The sequence below is a fragment of the Indicator indicator genome, chromosome 3 (genome assembly GCF_027791375.1).
Source record: "Indicator indicator isolate 239-I01 chromosome 3, UM_Iind_1.1, whole genome shotgun sequence".
NCBI classification, from domain to species: domain Eukaryota; kingdom Metazoa; phylum Chordata; class Aves; order Piciformes; family Indicatoridae; genus Indicator; species Indicator indicator.
In genome coordinates this window covers 44,638,812-44,656,946 of record NC_072012.1, presented here as the reverse complement: position 1 = coordinate 44,656,946, position 18,135 = coordinate 44,638,812, and the positions used below count along the sequence as shown (strand labels likewise).

The 18,135-nt window shown below is 44.0% G+C and overlaps 1 protein-coding gene across 8 annotated transcripts in view; it reads right to left on the bottom strand.

Moving 5' to 3' along the window:
• Positions 1-9,460: 9,460 nt before the first annotated feature.
• PPFIA2 (PTPRF interacting protein alpha 2) overlaps positions 9,461-18,135 on the bottom strand; it is a 309,460-nt gene continuing 300,785 nt past the window's right edge. For 3 of the 8 annotated variants that reach the window (XM_054399556.1, XM_054399555.1, XM_054399557.1), the window contains 8 exons: positions 17,989-17,994; positions 17,404-17,429; positions 15,907-16,089; positions 14,965-15,062; positions 12,661-12,836; positions 12,497-12,565; positions 11,338-11,497; positions 9,461-9,519 (listed from right to left, as the gene is read on the bottom strand). In XM_054399556.1, coding sequence (XP_054255531.1) covers positions 9,461-9,519; positions 11,338-11,497; positions 12,497-12,565; positions 12,661-12,836; positions 14,965-15,062; positions 15,907-16,089; positions 17,404-17,429; positions 17,989-17,994 — 777 coding nt within the window. Of the gene's footprint in view, positions 9,520-11,337; positions 11,498-12,496; positions 12,566-12,660; positions 12,837-14,964; positions 15,063-15,906; positions 16,090-17,403; positions 17,433-17,988; positions 17,995-18,135 lie in introns of all 8 variants that reach the window. The other 5 variants (XM_054399558.1, XM_054399559.1, XM_054399562.1 and 2 more) reach the window with 3 other exon arrangements.

The window sequence follows — 18,135 nt, the reverse complement described above, 5'->3', positions numbered from 1 at the left end:
AACAGAAGGGAAAACTTTTCCTTTGTGAGGGTGCCAGAGCCCTGGAGCAGGCTGCCCAGGGAGGTTGTGGAGTCTTTGCCTCTGGAGACATTCCAGACCCACCTGGCTGTGTCCTGTGTGACCTGCCCTGTGTGATCCTGCTCTGGCGGGGGGGAGGGTGGGGGGTAGGGTGTTTGACTTTGGATGGTCTGTCAAGATCCCTTCCAACCCCTAACATTCCATGATTCCGTGCCTGCCACGGTCCCCTGTTCACGGTGCTGATGGTGTACAGCAGTCAGCACCCTGGACCCCCGTTCCGGCTGCTGGGGGCTTGCTCGGGGCGCCGCTGACGGCCGGGTTCGCTCCGCAGAACGACATCTCCGAGAAGGAGCAGCGCTGGAGAGCCAAAACCATCGAGGGCTCCGGACGGGCCGAGCACATCGAGTGAGCGCAATTCGAGCCCCGGCGGGGGCCTTGGAGCGGCCGCCTCTGGCCCTTAGCACCGCGGCCGCCCGGGACGGGAAGCGGCGCCGGGGGCGGGGGAGGGAAGCGGCAGCGACGGCGCCTGCCGAAAGCAGCCAAATAAGGGCTGGTGCGGGGCGGGGAGGGCTGCCGGGATGCGCTGGGGATCCTCGCCTGGGGCTCTGGGGCTTGCTCCCGGCTCCCGACAGCAGCCGGGCTGCAGCCACCCGCCCGGACTCTGCCGACTCCTGGCCCCGGGGTGCTGCGAGGGCTTCGCTTGTCAGACCTTCAGACAGCGGCAGCCTGGTGGCAAAGGCTTCCTGCGTCCTCGCTGCCAAAGATGACCTGTCCTGCAGCTCCCTCTGGAGATTCCAGCCCTGCACCTCACCCGGGACATCCCAGCTCTGCAGCTCCCCTGCGATATCTCAGCTCCTCAGTTCCCTTGGGAGATCCCAGCTCCCCAGCTCCACTTGCACATCCCAGCCCCGCAGCTCCCCCGAGACATCCTAGTCCCACTCTGCATGGCTGAAGGCAGAGTCCGTCCCTCAATGGGGGCTGCAGGGCTCCCAGAAGACTTATTGTGGCCTTTCAGTGTCTGAAGGGGGCCTACAAAAAAGCTGGTGAGGGACTTTTCAGGGTGTCAGGTGGTGATAGGGTGATGGGAAATGGATCCAAGCTAGAGGAGGGGAGATTTAGATTAGATGTCAGGAAGAAGTTCTTCACCATGAGGGTGGTGAGACACTGGAACAGGTTGCCCAGGGAGGTGGTGGAAGCCTCATCCCTGGAGGTTTTTAAGGACAGGCTGGATGTGGCTCTGAGCAACCTGATGCAGTGTGAGGTGTCCCTGCCCATGGCAGAGGGGTTGGAACTGAATGATCTTTGAGGTCCCTTCCAACCTTGACAACTCTGACTCCCTGAATAGGAGGCCCATGCTAAATTATGCCTTGCAGAGATTGCTGAGTATTTTTCCATTTTGCACTCAGCAACCCATGCCCATCAGGGCAAGAGAGGTGTTGTGATCTGTCACTGATGTGCTGGGGTTTTTTTTTAGTCAGTGAGAAACTGCAGGCCTCTTACCACAGAGAAACTGTGGCACAGCCACAAGGTGTGTGACCACCACTTTTGTGTAGGATGAAAGCTGAGCTGTTGTGTGTTTGCTGTAGCATTCCCAGCTGCATAAATCATGTTGTAATTGCAGAAGCATGGGAGGGGAACTAGTTTATGAGAGTACAAGCTTCCTAGTAAACATGCTGCAATTGAATGTAGGAGAAGAGAATTAATTTGGTATTTGGAAGAGAATTAATTTGGAACAACAATGTGCTCTTGTGGCCAAGAGAGCCAATGGGATCTTGGGATGTACCAACAAAGGTGTGTCCAGCAGGTCCAGGGAAATTCTTCTACCTCTCTACTCTGCCCTGGTGAGACCACACCTGCAATCCTGTGTCCAGTTTGGGGCTCCCCAGTTCAAGAGAGACAGAGAACTGCTGGAGAGAATCCAACAGAGAGCCATGAGGATGCTTAGGGGACTTGAGCATCTCCCCTAGGAAGAGAGACTGAGAGCCCTGGGGCTGTTTAGTCTTGAGAAGAGAAGGCTGAGAGGGGATCTGATCAATGTCTCTCAATAGCTGAGGGGTGGGTGTCAAGTGGAGGGGGCCAGGCTCTTTTGGGTGGTTCACAGTGATAAGACAAGGAACAATGGGTTCAAACTAGAACATAGAAGATTTCACCTCAACATGAGGAGAAACTTCTTTCCAGTGAGGGTGACAGAGCACTGGAACAGGCTGCCCAGGGGGGTTGTGGAGTCTCCTTCTCTGGAGACTTTCCAAACCCACCTGGATGCATTCCTGTGCAGACTACCCTAAGTGATGCTGCTCTGGCAGGGGGGTTGGACCTGATGATCTCTGGAGGTCCCTTCCAACCTCTGATATACTGTGAGACTGTGAATTTCCTAGATCTTACATAGTTTTCCCAACGATTTCTTATGTTCCTACACCAGTTTCTTCATTTGTAAGGAAAGGTAACCTGTTTTCTAGTTTGGGGCTGTCTTTAAGAAAGAAAAAATTAATATCAGGCTTAAAAAAACCCCAACAAATCTAAGTAGTAATGGATTACCAATATTAGTTATGGATATTAAGGTACTTACTTTTCTGGAGGGCTATTTGCTCATCCTAATATTGAGAAGAAACGTCTATTTGTCCTCTGAGGTGCTTGTGGAGATCTCGAATAGTCAGCATTCCTAAGGTGTCTCCATGAGTCTGCTGCTTTCTGAGGAAGCCTCAGCTTTTTTTTCTTTACCTTTTGTTTGCCTTTTTTTTTTGGGGGGGGGGGGGGGGGGTGGGGTGGGGTGGGGGGGTGGGTGGGGCTGGGGAATCATTTAAGATCAAGGCTGGGATAAAAGAGTGGTAGGAGCAGAGTGGTCAGGTGTACTCCAGGATCTGAAGGGGAGTCTACAAGAAAGCTGGTGAAGGACTTTCTAGGGTGTCAGGTAGTGATAGGACTACGGGGGATAGAGCTAAACTAGAAATGATGCAGATTGGCTTTTAGCAAGAAGTTCTTCACCATGAGGGTGGTAGACACTGGAACAGGTTGCCCAGGGAGGTGGTGGAAGCCTCATCCCTGGAGGTTTTTAAGGCCAGGCTGGATGTGGCTCTGGGCAACCTGATGTAGTGTGAGGTGTCCCTGCCCATGGCAGGGGGTGGTTGGAACTGGATGATCCTTGAGGTCTCTTCCAACCCTAACAATTCTATGATTCTACTCTGCAGCTGCACTGGTAATGAGGAGGATTCCAGGAATGCCCTGGGAAATTCATCAGCATTCAGAAAAAACAGACCAAGAAAAAAAGCCACCTTACTGCAACAGCACAGTATGGAAAAGTCCTTGTTTCACAGGCGTTGCTCCTGGGGCAGGATGCTTGCAGTTGTGGTTGCAAGACTTTGCTTCCTCTTTTCCCCAACTTAATTCCCCACTGCCCCCTGAATTTAAGCCTGGGCTGTGACAATGAGGGCTGAAAAAGCAATTCTGTGAAACAGGAGTTGGCTTTTTACAAGGGAAGCATATTCCAACGATACTATAACCACTCGAAATGCTGTTTGTATTTGTGGCACTCTGGGATAAAATAAACCACAAGGAGGCTGAGGAAGGAGAAGGAGGAACATCAGCAGCGATGTCAGTTCAGCCCGAGGAGGTGTAGGTAGAAGAGTCGCCACCACCACGTCTCTATACGGTTGCGTGCTAACCCAAGCCATCACATCTCGCCCATCAGCAAGCTCTGTGCTCCCTCTCGTGGCAGATCCTGACCAATAAATCCATTGTGACTCACACCTGCTGGTGGCAAAAACCTGCCTTCTGCTTAGCTAGGAGAAGGATCTGGCATCCAAACGATCTCAGCGTTACTATGTGCACAGTAATAAGCCAAGGAACAATGGGTTCAAACTAGAACATAGAAGATTTCAGCTCAACATGAGGAGAAACTTCTTTCCAGTGAGGGTGACAGAGCACTGGAACAGGCTGCCCAGGGGGTTTGTGGAGTCTCCTTCTCTGGAAAGAAGGAAGGGAGGGACTTTTTAGGATATCAGGTAGTGATAGGACTGGAGGGAATGGAATAAAGCTGGAAGTGGGGAGATTCAGGCTGGAAGTGAGGAAGAAGTTCTTCCCCATGAGAGTGGTGAGAGCCTGGAATGGGTTGTCCAGGGAGGTGGTTGAGGCCCCATCCCTGGAGGTGTTTAAGGCCAGGCTGGATGAGGCTCTGGCCAGCCTGATGTAGTGTGAGGTGTCCCTGCCCATGGCAGGGGCGTTGGAACTGGATGATCCTTGTGGTCCCTTCCAACCCTGACTGATTCTATGATTCTACGATTCTATGACTTTCCAAACCCACCTGGATGCATTCTTGTGTGGACTACCCCATGTGATCCTGCTTTGGCAGGCAGGGTTGGACTCGATGATCTCTGGAGGTCCCTTCCAACCTTTGATATACTGTGACACTGTGATGTACCAAGCTTAATAGACTTATAAACACAAATAGCACTGAATTCTCTTTTTTTATTGACATTGGGGGAGAAAAAAATCTTTCACCATCCGATTGACCGAAGTTTGCCAAATGAAAAATAGACAAAAACAAATGTTTATGTACGTGCAAACATTGCAGATCAAACTGCTAAAAGAAATAACTAAAAGACAGGTCTTGAGCTAAGATCAAGCAGCAGAAAAATAGCAAGTAGATAAATGACTATTAAGTAGGTCTTACTTTGAAACTTCCCACTTAAACAAAGAATAAACAACAATAACACCACCAAATAAAGCCACAGCAGGTAATAGTTGCTCTTCTAAACTTTTATACACCATATATTAATCACTCTGTCTTTCAGTTATTTCCTCTGATAAAACTGACTTCTGTGAAGTCTCAGCAAGGCCATCTTGGCTAAAAGCATAGCGTTAGACAGGAGCCTGTCTAATGCCCTGTTACAATGAAGAAATGGTGGGGGGGTTGGCTTCTCTTTTCTTTCTTTCTCTTTTTTCTTTCTTTTTCTCTGTGTTGAATACATCTGGAAATAAGAATCTGATCCTGTGCAAATATTAGATTTCATTTCCCAGTGCTGGCTGGTGTCTGAAGGTCCTGGAACGAAAAGGTGGCTCTCGGTAAAGCAAGATTCTTCTTGGTCCGCAGGGTAACATAGAAGAAAGTTTTTCTGTTTTTTTTTTTTTTTTTAATATTTTATTTTTTGTTTTGTATAAATCACGTTTTATTAAATATTTTTTATTATTTTTTATTTTTATTTTTTTTTGTAAACAGTTCTTCTGGGTTTGTTTTGTTTTGTTTTTTTTTTAAGAGTTGAGCCATCATAGTGCTTCTTTATAAGATACCTTAGCATTTCCTTTTTGTCTTTAGAGGTCCATTTCGGCTCCAGTTCCAGGTTACATCATTCTGCTATACATCATCAGAGGCAGATGTTCAGCTTTAAATATTGACAGATTTTTTTTCTTTTTTTTTTTTTTTTAATTTTTCCTCAGGAGGATCATGTTGAAGCTTCTAACTCTGCTAAACATATTCATTTGACTGTTACAATCCAAAAAACTGTAAAAATGGTGGAATGGAAAGATACAAACAGCGTTATTGACACCGTAATGTCAATGTTTGCACTGAGACCCCATGTACCATAGATTTTATTCTTAAAAAAATCATATTTATATTCCATTTACATAAGACTTACACATTGTAAAAGAAATACATACACAGTAAATACTTAAATGCCTAGTATTTTACAATAAAACAGATGGAATCATGTAAAAAAATGAGTGGCTTCCTTTGATAAAAGCTTTGGATGTGCACTACTGCCAAATTTCTGATGACAGAGATGCTGAGAGGAAAGGGGGAGGTTTTGCTTCCATTTTCTTTCTTTCTTTTCTTTTTTTTTCAGTTAGTAATTTATTTTTTATTATTTATTTTGGAACTCTTCTTTGAAACTAATGAAAGGAACGTCATATCTGCTTGTTGGATAAACCTTATGTGTTCTCTTCCCTATTACCCTGTTCTTGCAGAGAGTTTTAAGTAGTGCACTTCAGGTAAAGTAGAAGAAAGAGATGACATCTAAAGGGAAAAAAAAATATAAACAAACATTAATTAGTGAGATTCTTTGGTTCTCCTTTGGTCTAGGATGCAGTGACACCAGGAACTACTAGAGCACTAAGTAAGCTACAGCATGTTTTACTAAAACATGGGTTTGAGTACCTGAAGGAGTGTGTCAGGTTACACCCAGCCCCTGAAAAGTACCTAGCCCCCAAGTGGACAAAGAAACCTGACCCAGGTGGGCAGAGACTTGGTCCCCCCTGCCAGGGGAAGGGGGTCCCCAGGTCAAAGTCTATTGCACTCCCCCTTCCTGTCCACCCAAGCCTATTTAAGGGGAGATGTTTTCCTGTCCCTTCCTCTTGCTCCTGCTCCTTGCCAGCCCCAGAGGCTGCTCCTGCTGCTCCTGTAACCACGTGGTGGGGCCTGCTCCATCCTGACTGCTCCATCCCAATGCTCCATCCCAATGCTGCATCCCAGCTCCTAAGAAGTGCATCTAAAGAGAATCCACATTTGCATCTAGAGAATCCTATGCCAGCTGGGCCTGGTTTTATGTATATTTTTATTTACCCTTTTTCCTTATACCTTTGTAACTTTCCTTTTACTCTAATGCCACATATATTTTGTTGAACTGAACTTTTTACTTCTTTCTTTCATGATTTTACCTCTCTTTTCTCCTGCCTAATCTCCTTTACCCTACCAGGAAAAAAGAGGAGAGGCAATCTACATCTGTTCCATCTGGGCTTTTGGACTCCAGGAAAGCTTAAACCACAACAAGGAGACATGCACCTGTTGTTTACTTTCAGCTTTGCAACATAAATCCGCTAACAATGCATTTTACTCTCTTATTTATTTTTGTCCCAATCAGACTCCTGCTTATGTTCACTTTGCAGTCATTTTCTTGCTGTTTTGATTCAGCCCTAAGGTTAGTTTCCTGCATCTGGAGACCTTTGCCTGTTTGGCACAAGGCTGACAGCACATCGATGTGTTTAGACCTTGTTGATGTACTCTGTGACCCTCCTTGTTTACTGCAGCTTGGCAGCATTTACCTTTTCCACCTCTCTGATCCCTTTGCTATGGAGCAGGTTATTCTTTTTGGAACCCTTTTTCTCCATCTGCCTTTATGAACCCTTCACTGATAAAAAGTGCATTGTGGGTTCTGCCAAATGCCCTTTGAGATTTCATCAGAATAAAAGTGAAACTAGTAGGCTGTATTTCCCCAGGCTGTGACAACAAAACTGTCCTGGCTGAGCCTTGTGACTTGGTGGTGACAGCTATTTCATTAAGAGGAGAGTATTGGGAAAGCTTAGACATTGTGACTGCCAACTACACTGGATGTGTAGTGGCATTGCAGCCTCTCAGCTGGGCAACACATGGCCATCCCAGCAGAAACCTTCACCCATCCCATGTGCTCTATGGTAAACTTCTTTACTACAGCAGTCTTCCTTATTCTTAAATTGCTGTTCTTGAGAGTGCACTCAAACTGGGCTGTCCAGAGCACACTCATGTAACTCTTCATGGTTTCTGGCAGCTGGTGGTGGTGGCTTCAATAAGTGTTGACAAAAATACCTGAAATGCAGCTTGAAAGCATAGGAATTGAACCCAGCTTCTGTGAAGAAACACTGTAAGGTCGAATCGGGTGGGTGTAAACTGTTTTGAAATACAAGGCATTGACATTCTCTGCAAGAGAAGTGAGTAGTAGAATGCAGGAATCTGCAGCCTGCTGTGATCAAAGGCCAATCTTGTTTGTTCCACATGCAACCCATTTGCAGCTCTCTGTTCAGTCAGCTTTTCATGTGCATATTCCTCTTTGCTGTATTAAAAACTCTCTCATGTTGCTGTTTGGATAGCTCATACAGCTCACCCATCTCTCCTGCCTCTTAGAATCGGTCCCTGATTCCCTGCTTTCAGATGGTTTAGTTGTGTTCTAGGCAAGGTGTTACAAGCCTGGGTCTCAGTCTGCCTTGGATCTGGAAAATGTCAGGAGGCATGCTGTAAGGAATAACCTTCCCTTTTGCCTAAGTATCAGCATTTCTATGATTCTGTGTTCTGGACACATCTCTTCCTGCAGTCCTACTTACTAATGGCTTGGTGTTTGAGCTTCATTTTTTTAGGTCATACTTTATTAGTTTTCCACATTGCAGTAGGATCCTGAGCAATCCACATTTACCACTGGTAGCACTGGCTGTTCCTAAGCCCTTCTGAACCTGTTTAGAATTAGTAACATCTTGATGGCCCCAAGCTTCTCCCAGTACTGGGAATCTAAAAACAAAGACTTTCTTGCAGAGCCTGGCATGTCTTGCCAACAATACGTAACAGCTACTGAAGCATGTTCAATGCCTGGTGAGATTTGGTGCTATCCAAATATTCTTTCTAGCTCCCTTACAATTGCCTGGACGTGAGGAAGAAGTTCTTCCCCATGAGAGTGGTGAGAGCCTGGAATGGGTTGTCCAGGGAGGTGGTTGAGGCCCCATCCCTGGAGGTGTTTAAGGCCAGGCTGGATGAGGCTCTGGCCAGCCTGATGTAGTGTGAGGTGTCCCTGCCCATGGCAGGGGCGTTGGAACTGGATGATCCTTGTGGTCCCTTCCAACCCTGACTGATTCTATGATTCTATGAACTAAATGGAAAACTGTTTTACTGAGAAAACATTCGCATGAAATGGTGCTGCACTGATGAAAGCAAAACCTGGGATGTAGCAGGAAACACTGCATTTCTGCAGAACTCTGCAAGAGACAATCTGTGAAACTCGTAGCCATGTTCAAAAGGTAAGGGGTGAGACATGCAACATGAATTCCAGTACTAAATTTGATTCAAAGTGGCATCTAGCTCAGAATATAATTTCTGTGACACTGGTCAATTCTGAATCATTTGGGAAGTGCAAGCATCTCTGTAACAGATAACTTTGGAAGATTTTCTATACAGGGGGAGGTTTTGTACTAGATTTTGCAGCTACCTGATGTTCTAAATCGAGCCATGTCTCTCATTTAGAAATAGAAAGTAAATATATTTTGCTTTACTAGTTGGTTTCTGCCACACCCTTCCCCCCAGCTCCTGATAGAAATCATTCAAGTGCTCAGTGCTCATGGAGTAAGTTAACTCCCTGTGCTTACTGCTCTCTCCCCAATTCTAGCTTTGAAGTTTGAGAGCATACAAAATGCATTATGGTTGGTGAGCTACCATCTGAAGAGTTGTCTGAAAACTTTTGTCTTATCAGCAGAAAGAACCTGCTTTTTGAGATGGGGAAAAGAATCATATAGCATCCTCTGGCCTGAGCTTGAGACTGTTGTCCTGATCAAGTGACCACCCCAGTGTGTCTGAGTTAGGTCCTCTGCTATGTGCTGGCTCCTGTTTGAATGATGCCAAGGAAGACTGGATGTAGTGTACAGTTATAAGAGCTTTCGTGATGGCTCCATATGAATACTCACAACAATTCAGTGCTGGCTTCTTTGCTAGGCCTTGTCAGCATGAGTATGTGCGAACTGTTGAGCTGTCTAACCTCTGCAGTCGTGATGAAGCAACTGCAAAGTGTAAAGAAAAAAAAAAAAAGGAAGAAACAAACCAGAACCTATTTAGAAACATGAATAAAGTATCAGTCTGTTTTGCTATTAAATTGCTTTGTGGCTTTCCATGACATGTCCTGGGCATGGTCTTAGTCACAACTCTTTCTTCATGTCTGTTGTACTATTGAAATACAATTTGAAATTCAGTTTTGTCCTGATTTCTTTTTGGTGAAGTCCTAATACTGTGCCTATTGTGAAGTCCTAATACTGTGCTTTTCATGGTGTTTAAATACCATGGCATTCTTAGCACTGGGAGATACAAAGCCAATCCCAGATGAAGATGTAAATCTTTAAATCTATCTACCTTTAAGTCTACTAATTTTAGTACTCAGCTCAATAATAAATTGCCTGGAAGACCCTGAGTAAATCACTGCACTCTTCCTTGTGTTAGTTCCCCATCAACCAAATGAGAACAGTATCCTTTACACTGTAGCATGGCTGGAAGGTGAAATCAAGGAATGTTTGTGAGGTTCTTAGCTGCTACACTGATGTGAGCTATGGAAATGCATAGGGAGCTAGTGCCTTTATTTGTGCATGGGATTTGCCTTGGAATGAATTCTTGTCTTACAGCTTTGTTGCCAAAATAGTGCAGGATTAAAAGCAAAGCGTGCACATGAGCAGTGGAGTCAATGGAACTTGGTGATGCAATCAGTGAATGATTCCATCTGCAACTGCAACTCTGAAGTATTGTTTCTAAAGGTGAGAAATTTAGATGGCAATATTGTCGTACCAAGTTCATACAAGAGCTACAAATTAATCACTAAAAGCAGTTTATTAAATTACTTTGAGACAAGTCTGTTCATAGACCTAAATTCTCCCATGAGGAAATAAACAGCAGTGTTTGAAATGGGCCAGTCTGCATTCTGGTGCTTCTCAGAACTTCAGGCTTTATCTATCATCCATCTACCTGAAGGAACAGCTGCAATGGGATTTGTCCCTTCTGCCTGCCCTTTTACAATGATTTCTAATTTTTTTTTTTTTTTTAATTATGAGCTGGTTGTTGCTTTTCCAACCATTGTCAAGTTGTTAGTGCATCTTTTGGAAAGGAAAAGGTTTCCAAAGAAAATATAGACTGGTAGACCTGAAATTTAGTATCTGCTAACTCCACTAGCTGCCTGATTGTTATCAATTGTTAGCAACTTGAATTATTGGATGGTCAAGGCTACACTAGTGAGTTTGAAAGTCAAACAGGAAAATAGAGATGATAGCCCTTTCTGGATTCATTCTCTAAAATACACCCCACGTGCTGGTGAGGCTAATGAGATGAAAAATTTGCTTAGGCATTATATGCAATCTTAGATGAACATCAGTAAACTAACCCCTCTCTTTCTGAGTGTTTCCTTTGCAGACCTAGGATGCTTCAACAAACACTGACAGGCAGAAATCAACCTGAAAAAATCAATACTATGCCAAGTCAGTGCTTCTCCATTCCATTCACCATGAGGGTGGTGAGACACTGGAACAGGTTGCCCAGGGAGGTGGTGGAAGCCTCATCCCTGGAGGTTTTTAATGCTAGGCTGGATGTGGCTCTGACCAACCTGATCTTGTGTCAGGTGTCCCTGCCTATGGCAGAGGAGTTGGAACTAGATGGTCCTTGAGGTCCCTTCCAACCCTGACAATTCTGTGATTCCGTGATTCCCTAATTCATCTGTCCTAGACTTCTTTCATCCTAGTTACGTGAACAGAGCCATTCTGGTGCGAGAGCGCTAGAAGGTCAGGCGCCTGATAGAATAAGGCTCCTGCTTTTCAACAGTAAGTGCAGAAACGACTACATACCATCAGTTGCCATCTTCCGTGACTGTCCTGATGTTGTGGTTAACCTGAACCCAGCTGGCAACGTTTCTGACGAGCCTGGCATCATGCTGATCCCGTGAACCTCACGTGGAGGAAACTGTCGTCGCCAGGAGGGCCCACGTCTGAAGTTCTTGTCGTCGCTCTGCCAACATAGAGTTGTGTTTGATAAAGTAAAATGTTAGGGCTTTTTTGTTTCTTTTTTTTTTTTTTTTTAGATTTTTTTTTTTTTTGTTAATCATCCTGCTCCCTCTCTCACTGTCTCCACAACAGCTACCCTGCTCTGTTGTACTGCATCCAGCAGCTTCAGCGTGGCTGAGACATGCTCATAAAAGTAAATGCCAGGGTGGAAAATGACTCTTAAATCTCAGGGTTTTAGTATTTGAGCTGATTTAGTCTGATCTCTTCCACACACAGGGACAGAAGTTGCAGTGGTTTGCACTGCATTAGAAGGCTTATGTAAAGTGCTAATGATTAAACACTCGTGCTTCCACAGGACTCAGAGTCATCTCACATTTACAGCAAGTCTTTGAAAGTTTTATTCCTCTTCCCTTGCAGACGTCCAAGACTTGAATATTTTTGCACTAGACTCTTACCTTAAGATGAATATTTTCCATAGCTGGATTTGAGATTCCCCATCCCAGATAACTGCCCCAAATCCCACTCTATTACATAGTAACTGTGAAGAATAAAAACAAACAAGACAAAACCAAAACCAAACATCCAAACCCAAAACAATAGCAGAAAACAACCAAACAAATAAACAAACCAACCCCACAAAAACCCCAAAATCCACTTTTCTTCTTTATATTTAAAGAAAGAGTGTTAGGAAGTATAAGTAAAGAACAGGTTGTGCAGGCACTTGCTCTAGCCACTGAAACATAGACTCTTTTCTTCATGTTTCCTCTACAGAAAATGTTCATTTTAAGGTAAGAGTGCATTGTCAAATTTAGCATCCAAAATACTGTGAATGCCATACTGTGGTTACTTTTAAAAACCTTGGACTGGCATTTCCAATTTCTTTTTTTCTTAAAGCTTTTAATTAAAAAAAAAAAAGTGCAAGATTAACATCTCTCCATGCATTCAATTTCATGTTTCTATTTGACTGTGGCATTTTAGAAATACTGAAAATAAAATCAATTACTTCCTCAAGCCGTCTCTCAGTTCCTAGTGCTAAAAGGTTGTTGTATTCTCTCTCAAGGATCTGCCGTGCCTAGAGACACCAAAGTGAAAAATTAAAATGGTTGGAGGTGAACAAAAGGCAGCAATGGGGACAGATGAACCAGAAGGCAGTGTGAGCAGACTTGCCTGGGTGTTTTGTGTTGGGATCTGTAACAGCAAAGCCAAACTGCTGTAGTCAAAGTTTTCATCCAGCGCTATAAGCGAACCATGTACACCGCTTTCTAGGATATTATTAGCGTATTCTCGGAGGCCAATAGCTTGTATCCAGCGTATGACTCGGTCATTGCTCCACACCAGCACGTCTGGAAGGACAGAACACCGGGTCAGTGCCCTCAGGCCTGACAACCTCCAAACTGTACATGTAGTCATGCATGCACTGTGGATGTCGCTGCTTTAGTTCTTGTGTAAGGAATGCCAGCACGCTATCCATATAGCTTTACAACCATAGAATTGTCAGGGTTGGAAGGGACCTCAAGGATCATCCATTTCCAACTCCCCTGCCCTGGGAAGGGACACCTCACACTACATCAGGTTGCTCAGAGCCACATCCAGCCTGGCCTTAAAATCCTCCAGGGATGAGGCTTCTACCACCTCCCTGGGGAACCTGTTCCAGTGTCTCACCACACTCATGGGGAAGAACTTCTTCCTAACATCCAATCTGAATCTACCCATTTCCACTTTTGCTCCATTCCCCTTAGTCCTATCACTACCTGACACCCTAAAAAGTCCCTCCCCAGGTTTCTTGTAGGCCCCCTTCAGATACTGGAAGGCCACAATCAGGTCTCCTCAGAGCCTTTAGTATCTTCTCTTCAAAACTCAGTGGTTTTAGCTACCTTCCAAGTAAATGTTTACTCTTAAATAATGTTCTCAAAGGAGAAAGGTGCCTCCACAGGGCAGCTCCAGAATGCAGTTTCTCCCATCTCCTATAGATAACACTTTCCAATTCTTAGGCAAGTTTTTACAGTGCAAGGGCATGGGAGACACATTTGTTCCTCAAGGCTTCACTCGAGAGTTTTGTATTAAACATTTTGGGATTCAGCTCAGCAGCTACCACTTTATAAGATGCCATAAAGCAAATGATGAGCTTGCTCATGAGTCACAATTTTAGAGACTAAAAAAGACTTGAGAAAGCTGGTTGAGCTGTTAAGGGTCATGCCAGTTATAAAGCTAAGGCAACAAAACAAGCTAGGAAACCATTTTTGAGGATTTGGCTGTTACATAAAATGTATCATACCCCACCCATAAGATTAAAAGAAAGTTGCTTATACTGAGCTTTATACTTGTGAACTGGAAATGTAATACTGAGGTAGCTGTCACTAAATAAGACTTTTTCCTGAACCCTTACAAGTCCAGCCAATGTGGCTGTTCTGGGAGTAGGCATTCTCTATCTCCTGACCAAGGGCATCCCAGACTTTAGGGTAAGGATTGGCTGAAACACAGCATGGCAGCCAGGGATCACTGAGACCAGATTCCATCTGGGATTGTGTCTAACGGACCCATGTGTGGCAGGGTGAAGGTGGCTGTGGGTTATTCACCTTGTCCTAGCACTGTCTAGCATTGAAGCAACATTAGAATTTGAGACCAACAGCCAGTTGCCTTGTGTGAGTCTTCAGCTGTACTCACTCAGCCTGACACTGAAGTGGCCACATCCAAGGCATTAGTGCTGCCATCATCTGCCTTGAGCAAATGCACTGAAGCCTTACCCCCTTCTAATCCCTCATTTTTTTTTTTTTTTTAGCTCTTCCAATCAGCACTGTGCTTGAGAGTTGTTAACTGCTGTATTTACTAGAGCTGGAAATCCTTAAAAGAATCAAAAGATTTGGTTCTAATAATGGGGGGAAAAAAACCCACAACCACCCCTTATTGTTGTGCATAAAGGAACCATGCAGGGAGCCTGCAACTGTTCTAGAGAGCTTTACACAGAAAAATACTTTAAAATCAAGTGTTAAATCTTCTAATAAGGGCAGTTCTGTTAGGGACTATTCTTATAAACCAACCAACTGCCTCTGTGGCCACCCACCCAAGCAACACTTTCTGTGATACGTATTCAGAAGAAATCAAAGGCAAAGGTTTTCAAACACAGGAGCACAGTGTTAAGGTCCTGAGTCCTCCCATTCCCCACTGCTGCCCCCAGCACAACCCACTGAGCTGCAGGTTAATTGGCTTCTGAGACTGAAGGAGTCCCCAAAAATCTAATTTAGCAAAATGAGCATATCAAGGCACCATTCAGAACTGCAGCCTCAATTTAGCAAAGTGCTTAGCTGTGCCTAATTTAAGGAGATATTTAGTGTTCTGAAGACAGATGGACTTAGGTTGCTTTTACTCAAAGCACATGCTTAACTGCTTTGCTAAAATGGCATGGCAAGGGGTTAATATTGTCAAGCTTCAAAAGAAGAAACATCCCCAGTAGGCATTCCCAGCAACTATCACCTTTTATTTCATGCTGACTCATTTCTCTTCGCTTTTCCAGTTCTTTTCTATCATAATTCAACCTCTTTAAACACATGATTCCATATTGCAAGCTTGTTCTGTTGTTTAAAGAGAAACATTTACAGAGTTAATAAAGGTAATTTTGAAGATGGGAACACATGTAGGATGCATTTCCTGTATTTCACAGGAGGTGTTTCACGGCGCCCGTGCAGCAAATCTTGAGGACAGAGGGGAGAAGTAAAACCATAAAAAAAAAACAAACCAAACTTCCATAGACTTCAAGAAGGAAACGGGCAAAAGCAAAATGAGTATGTTTCAATATATGTTCTAGCATAAGAAGACCATAACATTCAAAAACATACTGAGAAAAGGTCAGCATTTGTTGTATTTGGCCTCAAAAAAATGACAAGTCAGACATCACATTAAAAAAAACCCCAAACAATATCCAGTTCTTGTCACATAAACATCATTCTCCCTAAAGTCTAAATGCTTTATTTCCATATTTCCAGCTTAGCTTTCTGGCTATAACCCTAAATAACCTGTAAAACCTGTCAATTTTTTTGTACTCTTAACAGCTCTTATGTGCTACACACAAAAGCTTTTCATTATGATGAGATCTCAGGCCTTCAAACCTTAGCCTACTGCTTTCTGACACTTTACACCACTTGTTTTTGTATTGTCAAGGCTTTATTTATATACTAATGCTTCCTAACTCCCTATGAAACCGATCTGAACCAGTAATCTTAGTTTTGAAAGGCGTCCTTACAATGCACCTGCTCTTACAAGAATAATGCCAGCCCTGATCTCTAACACTTAGCACTCACTTTTCCCTGTGGTTTCCCACAACAGAAAGAAAAAGAAAGTGGTTTTGCTCTCTGCGGCACCGAGCATCAGGTCGGACACATACACGTGCTTGTAGCTGTGGTCTTTATGCCAACATACCGATGGAAGCTATCCACCATCTTCAGGTGCACACGGAGATCTTTCTTTGTCAGGTGATCCAACATCCTCGCATCCACCAGGCATTCCATGAAGTAACTTCGGTACTGAGGTAACCCCAAACTGGGGAGCCATTCGTTACCTATCCACTCGTGGTTCATATCGCCATAAGCCAGGGTCTGCGGGGTGAAAAAAAAAATCCAAAACACAGTAAAGAGAGTGGGAGTAAATGTGGGAGTTTCATAGAATCACAGCATGTTAGAGGTGGGAAGGGACCTCAAGAGATCATCGAGTCCAACCCCCCTGCCAGAGCAGGATCACTTAGGGTAGTCTGCACAGGAATGCATCCAGGTAGGTTTGGAAAGTTTCCAGAGAAGGAGACTCCACAACCTGTCTGGGCAGCCTGTTCCAGTGCTCCCCCACCCTTACTTTAAAGAAGTTTCTCCTCATGTTGAGGTGAAATCTATGTTTGAGTTTGTATCCATTGGTCCTTCTCTTATTACTGTCCACCATCTAAAAGTGATTGGTCCCCTCCACTTGACACCCACCCCTCAGATACTGGTAGACATTGATCATTGAGTTTGTCCAAAGCTGCACCACAGACTGAAGACAGTATCTAATCTGCTATGCTTACTTTTAGTGAGACTTCCTAGCTGAGAAATCTTGTCTGAGAAAAAAATATGAATTCCATTTTTACATTATTTTGACACTGGAGGTGGATGCTGCTGTGAGAGTCTTCTTACTGATAGCAATTTTGCCTCTTGGTTCTTGTTTTCTGTATTTCTAAATTTAAGTACATTTTTTTGTAACAAGAAATCAGAGTTTCAGTTTTTGAGTTTTAAATGCAAGCACACTTTTTCCATGAGCAAAATGTATTTGTTTCAGAATCTTACTTGCTTTCTGTTGAACTTGAATATTTATGCTAGACAAATTCTTCACTGAACTTGGTAACAAAATATGAGCACCCCCAGCTCCCTCAAATGCTCCTCATAGCCCAGGTGCTCAAGGGTCCCTCTCCAGCCTCCTTGCCCTTCTCTGGACACACTCCAGCCCTTAAATGTCCTTCCTGTAGCAAGGGGCACAGAACTGAACACAACACTCGAGGTGTGGCCTCAGCAGTGCTGAGCACAGGGGGATGATCACCTCCCTGTCCCTGCTGGCCACAGTGTTTCTGACCCAAGCCAGGATGTCATTGGTTTTCTTGGCCACCTGGGCACACTGCTGACTCATGTTCAGTCGACTGTCAAGCAATACCCTCAGGTGCCTCTCCAAGTTGCAGCCTTCTAACCAGACACCTTGAAGTCTGTAGCTTACCATGAAAGTTGTGACCCAGGTGCAGGACCTGGCACTTGGCCTTGTTGAAATTCAGACAATTAGCCCTGGCCCATCAGCCTAACCTGTCCAGATCACAATACCATGCTCCTCTATGCATATTGATACACTGTTAATTACATTATTATTAGCTTTCCATTAAGGGGAAAAAAAATGCAAGAAGGTCATACCTGAGCCCAGCTACCTTCTTCAGACTCCTGAGTTATCAGCAGGAAGCAATTAATAGAGTAGGTAAAAAGACAATAAAAGAGAGTTATACAAAGATCTGTAAAATGCACCAGTCAGTAGCAAAGCCCTGGGCTAAACTGCCTTAAAAATCACAAGACCAAAATCATAAATTGAGCAGGGCAAACCTAGTTAAGTTCTAAAGATACAAAATCATTGTAGCTTGGTGAAACTTTTCAGCATCTTAAACACTATCACTGCTTCACAATCAAAACATGACCCTTTACCTACAAAATTAGGCATCAGAGATGCCATTTTTTTTTTGTTTACTGTTCAATTTTGCCACATTCACAATAAAAAGTTGTCTTCTTGTGCATGTACTGTAAAGGAGCTTTTTATAGAACATTTTTAATGGCAAAACTATTTTTCCGGCTGGCCAGTTAAACATAATCAACTCTGCCTCTGGCCAGCTGGGTGTTGTTACCTTTGCATTTATCTCTAATAAAACTGAAAAGTTGTAGGAAAAAGGTATTGATGTGGATCTGCTTCATGAATGTTCATGAGAGAACTTAAATTTTAATGCAAGACTTCTTTCTTAGGAAGTCTTTCTTAGGAGGTCTTTCTTAGGAATTCTTTCCTAGGAAGTCTTAGGAAGACTTCTTAGGAAGTCTTTCTTAGAAAGAAGTCTTCCATCAAAATTTAGCTTCAGTACCTCCCCCTTCATCTATGGATTGG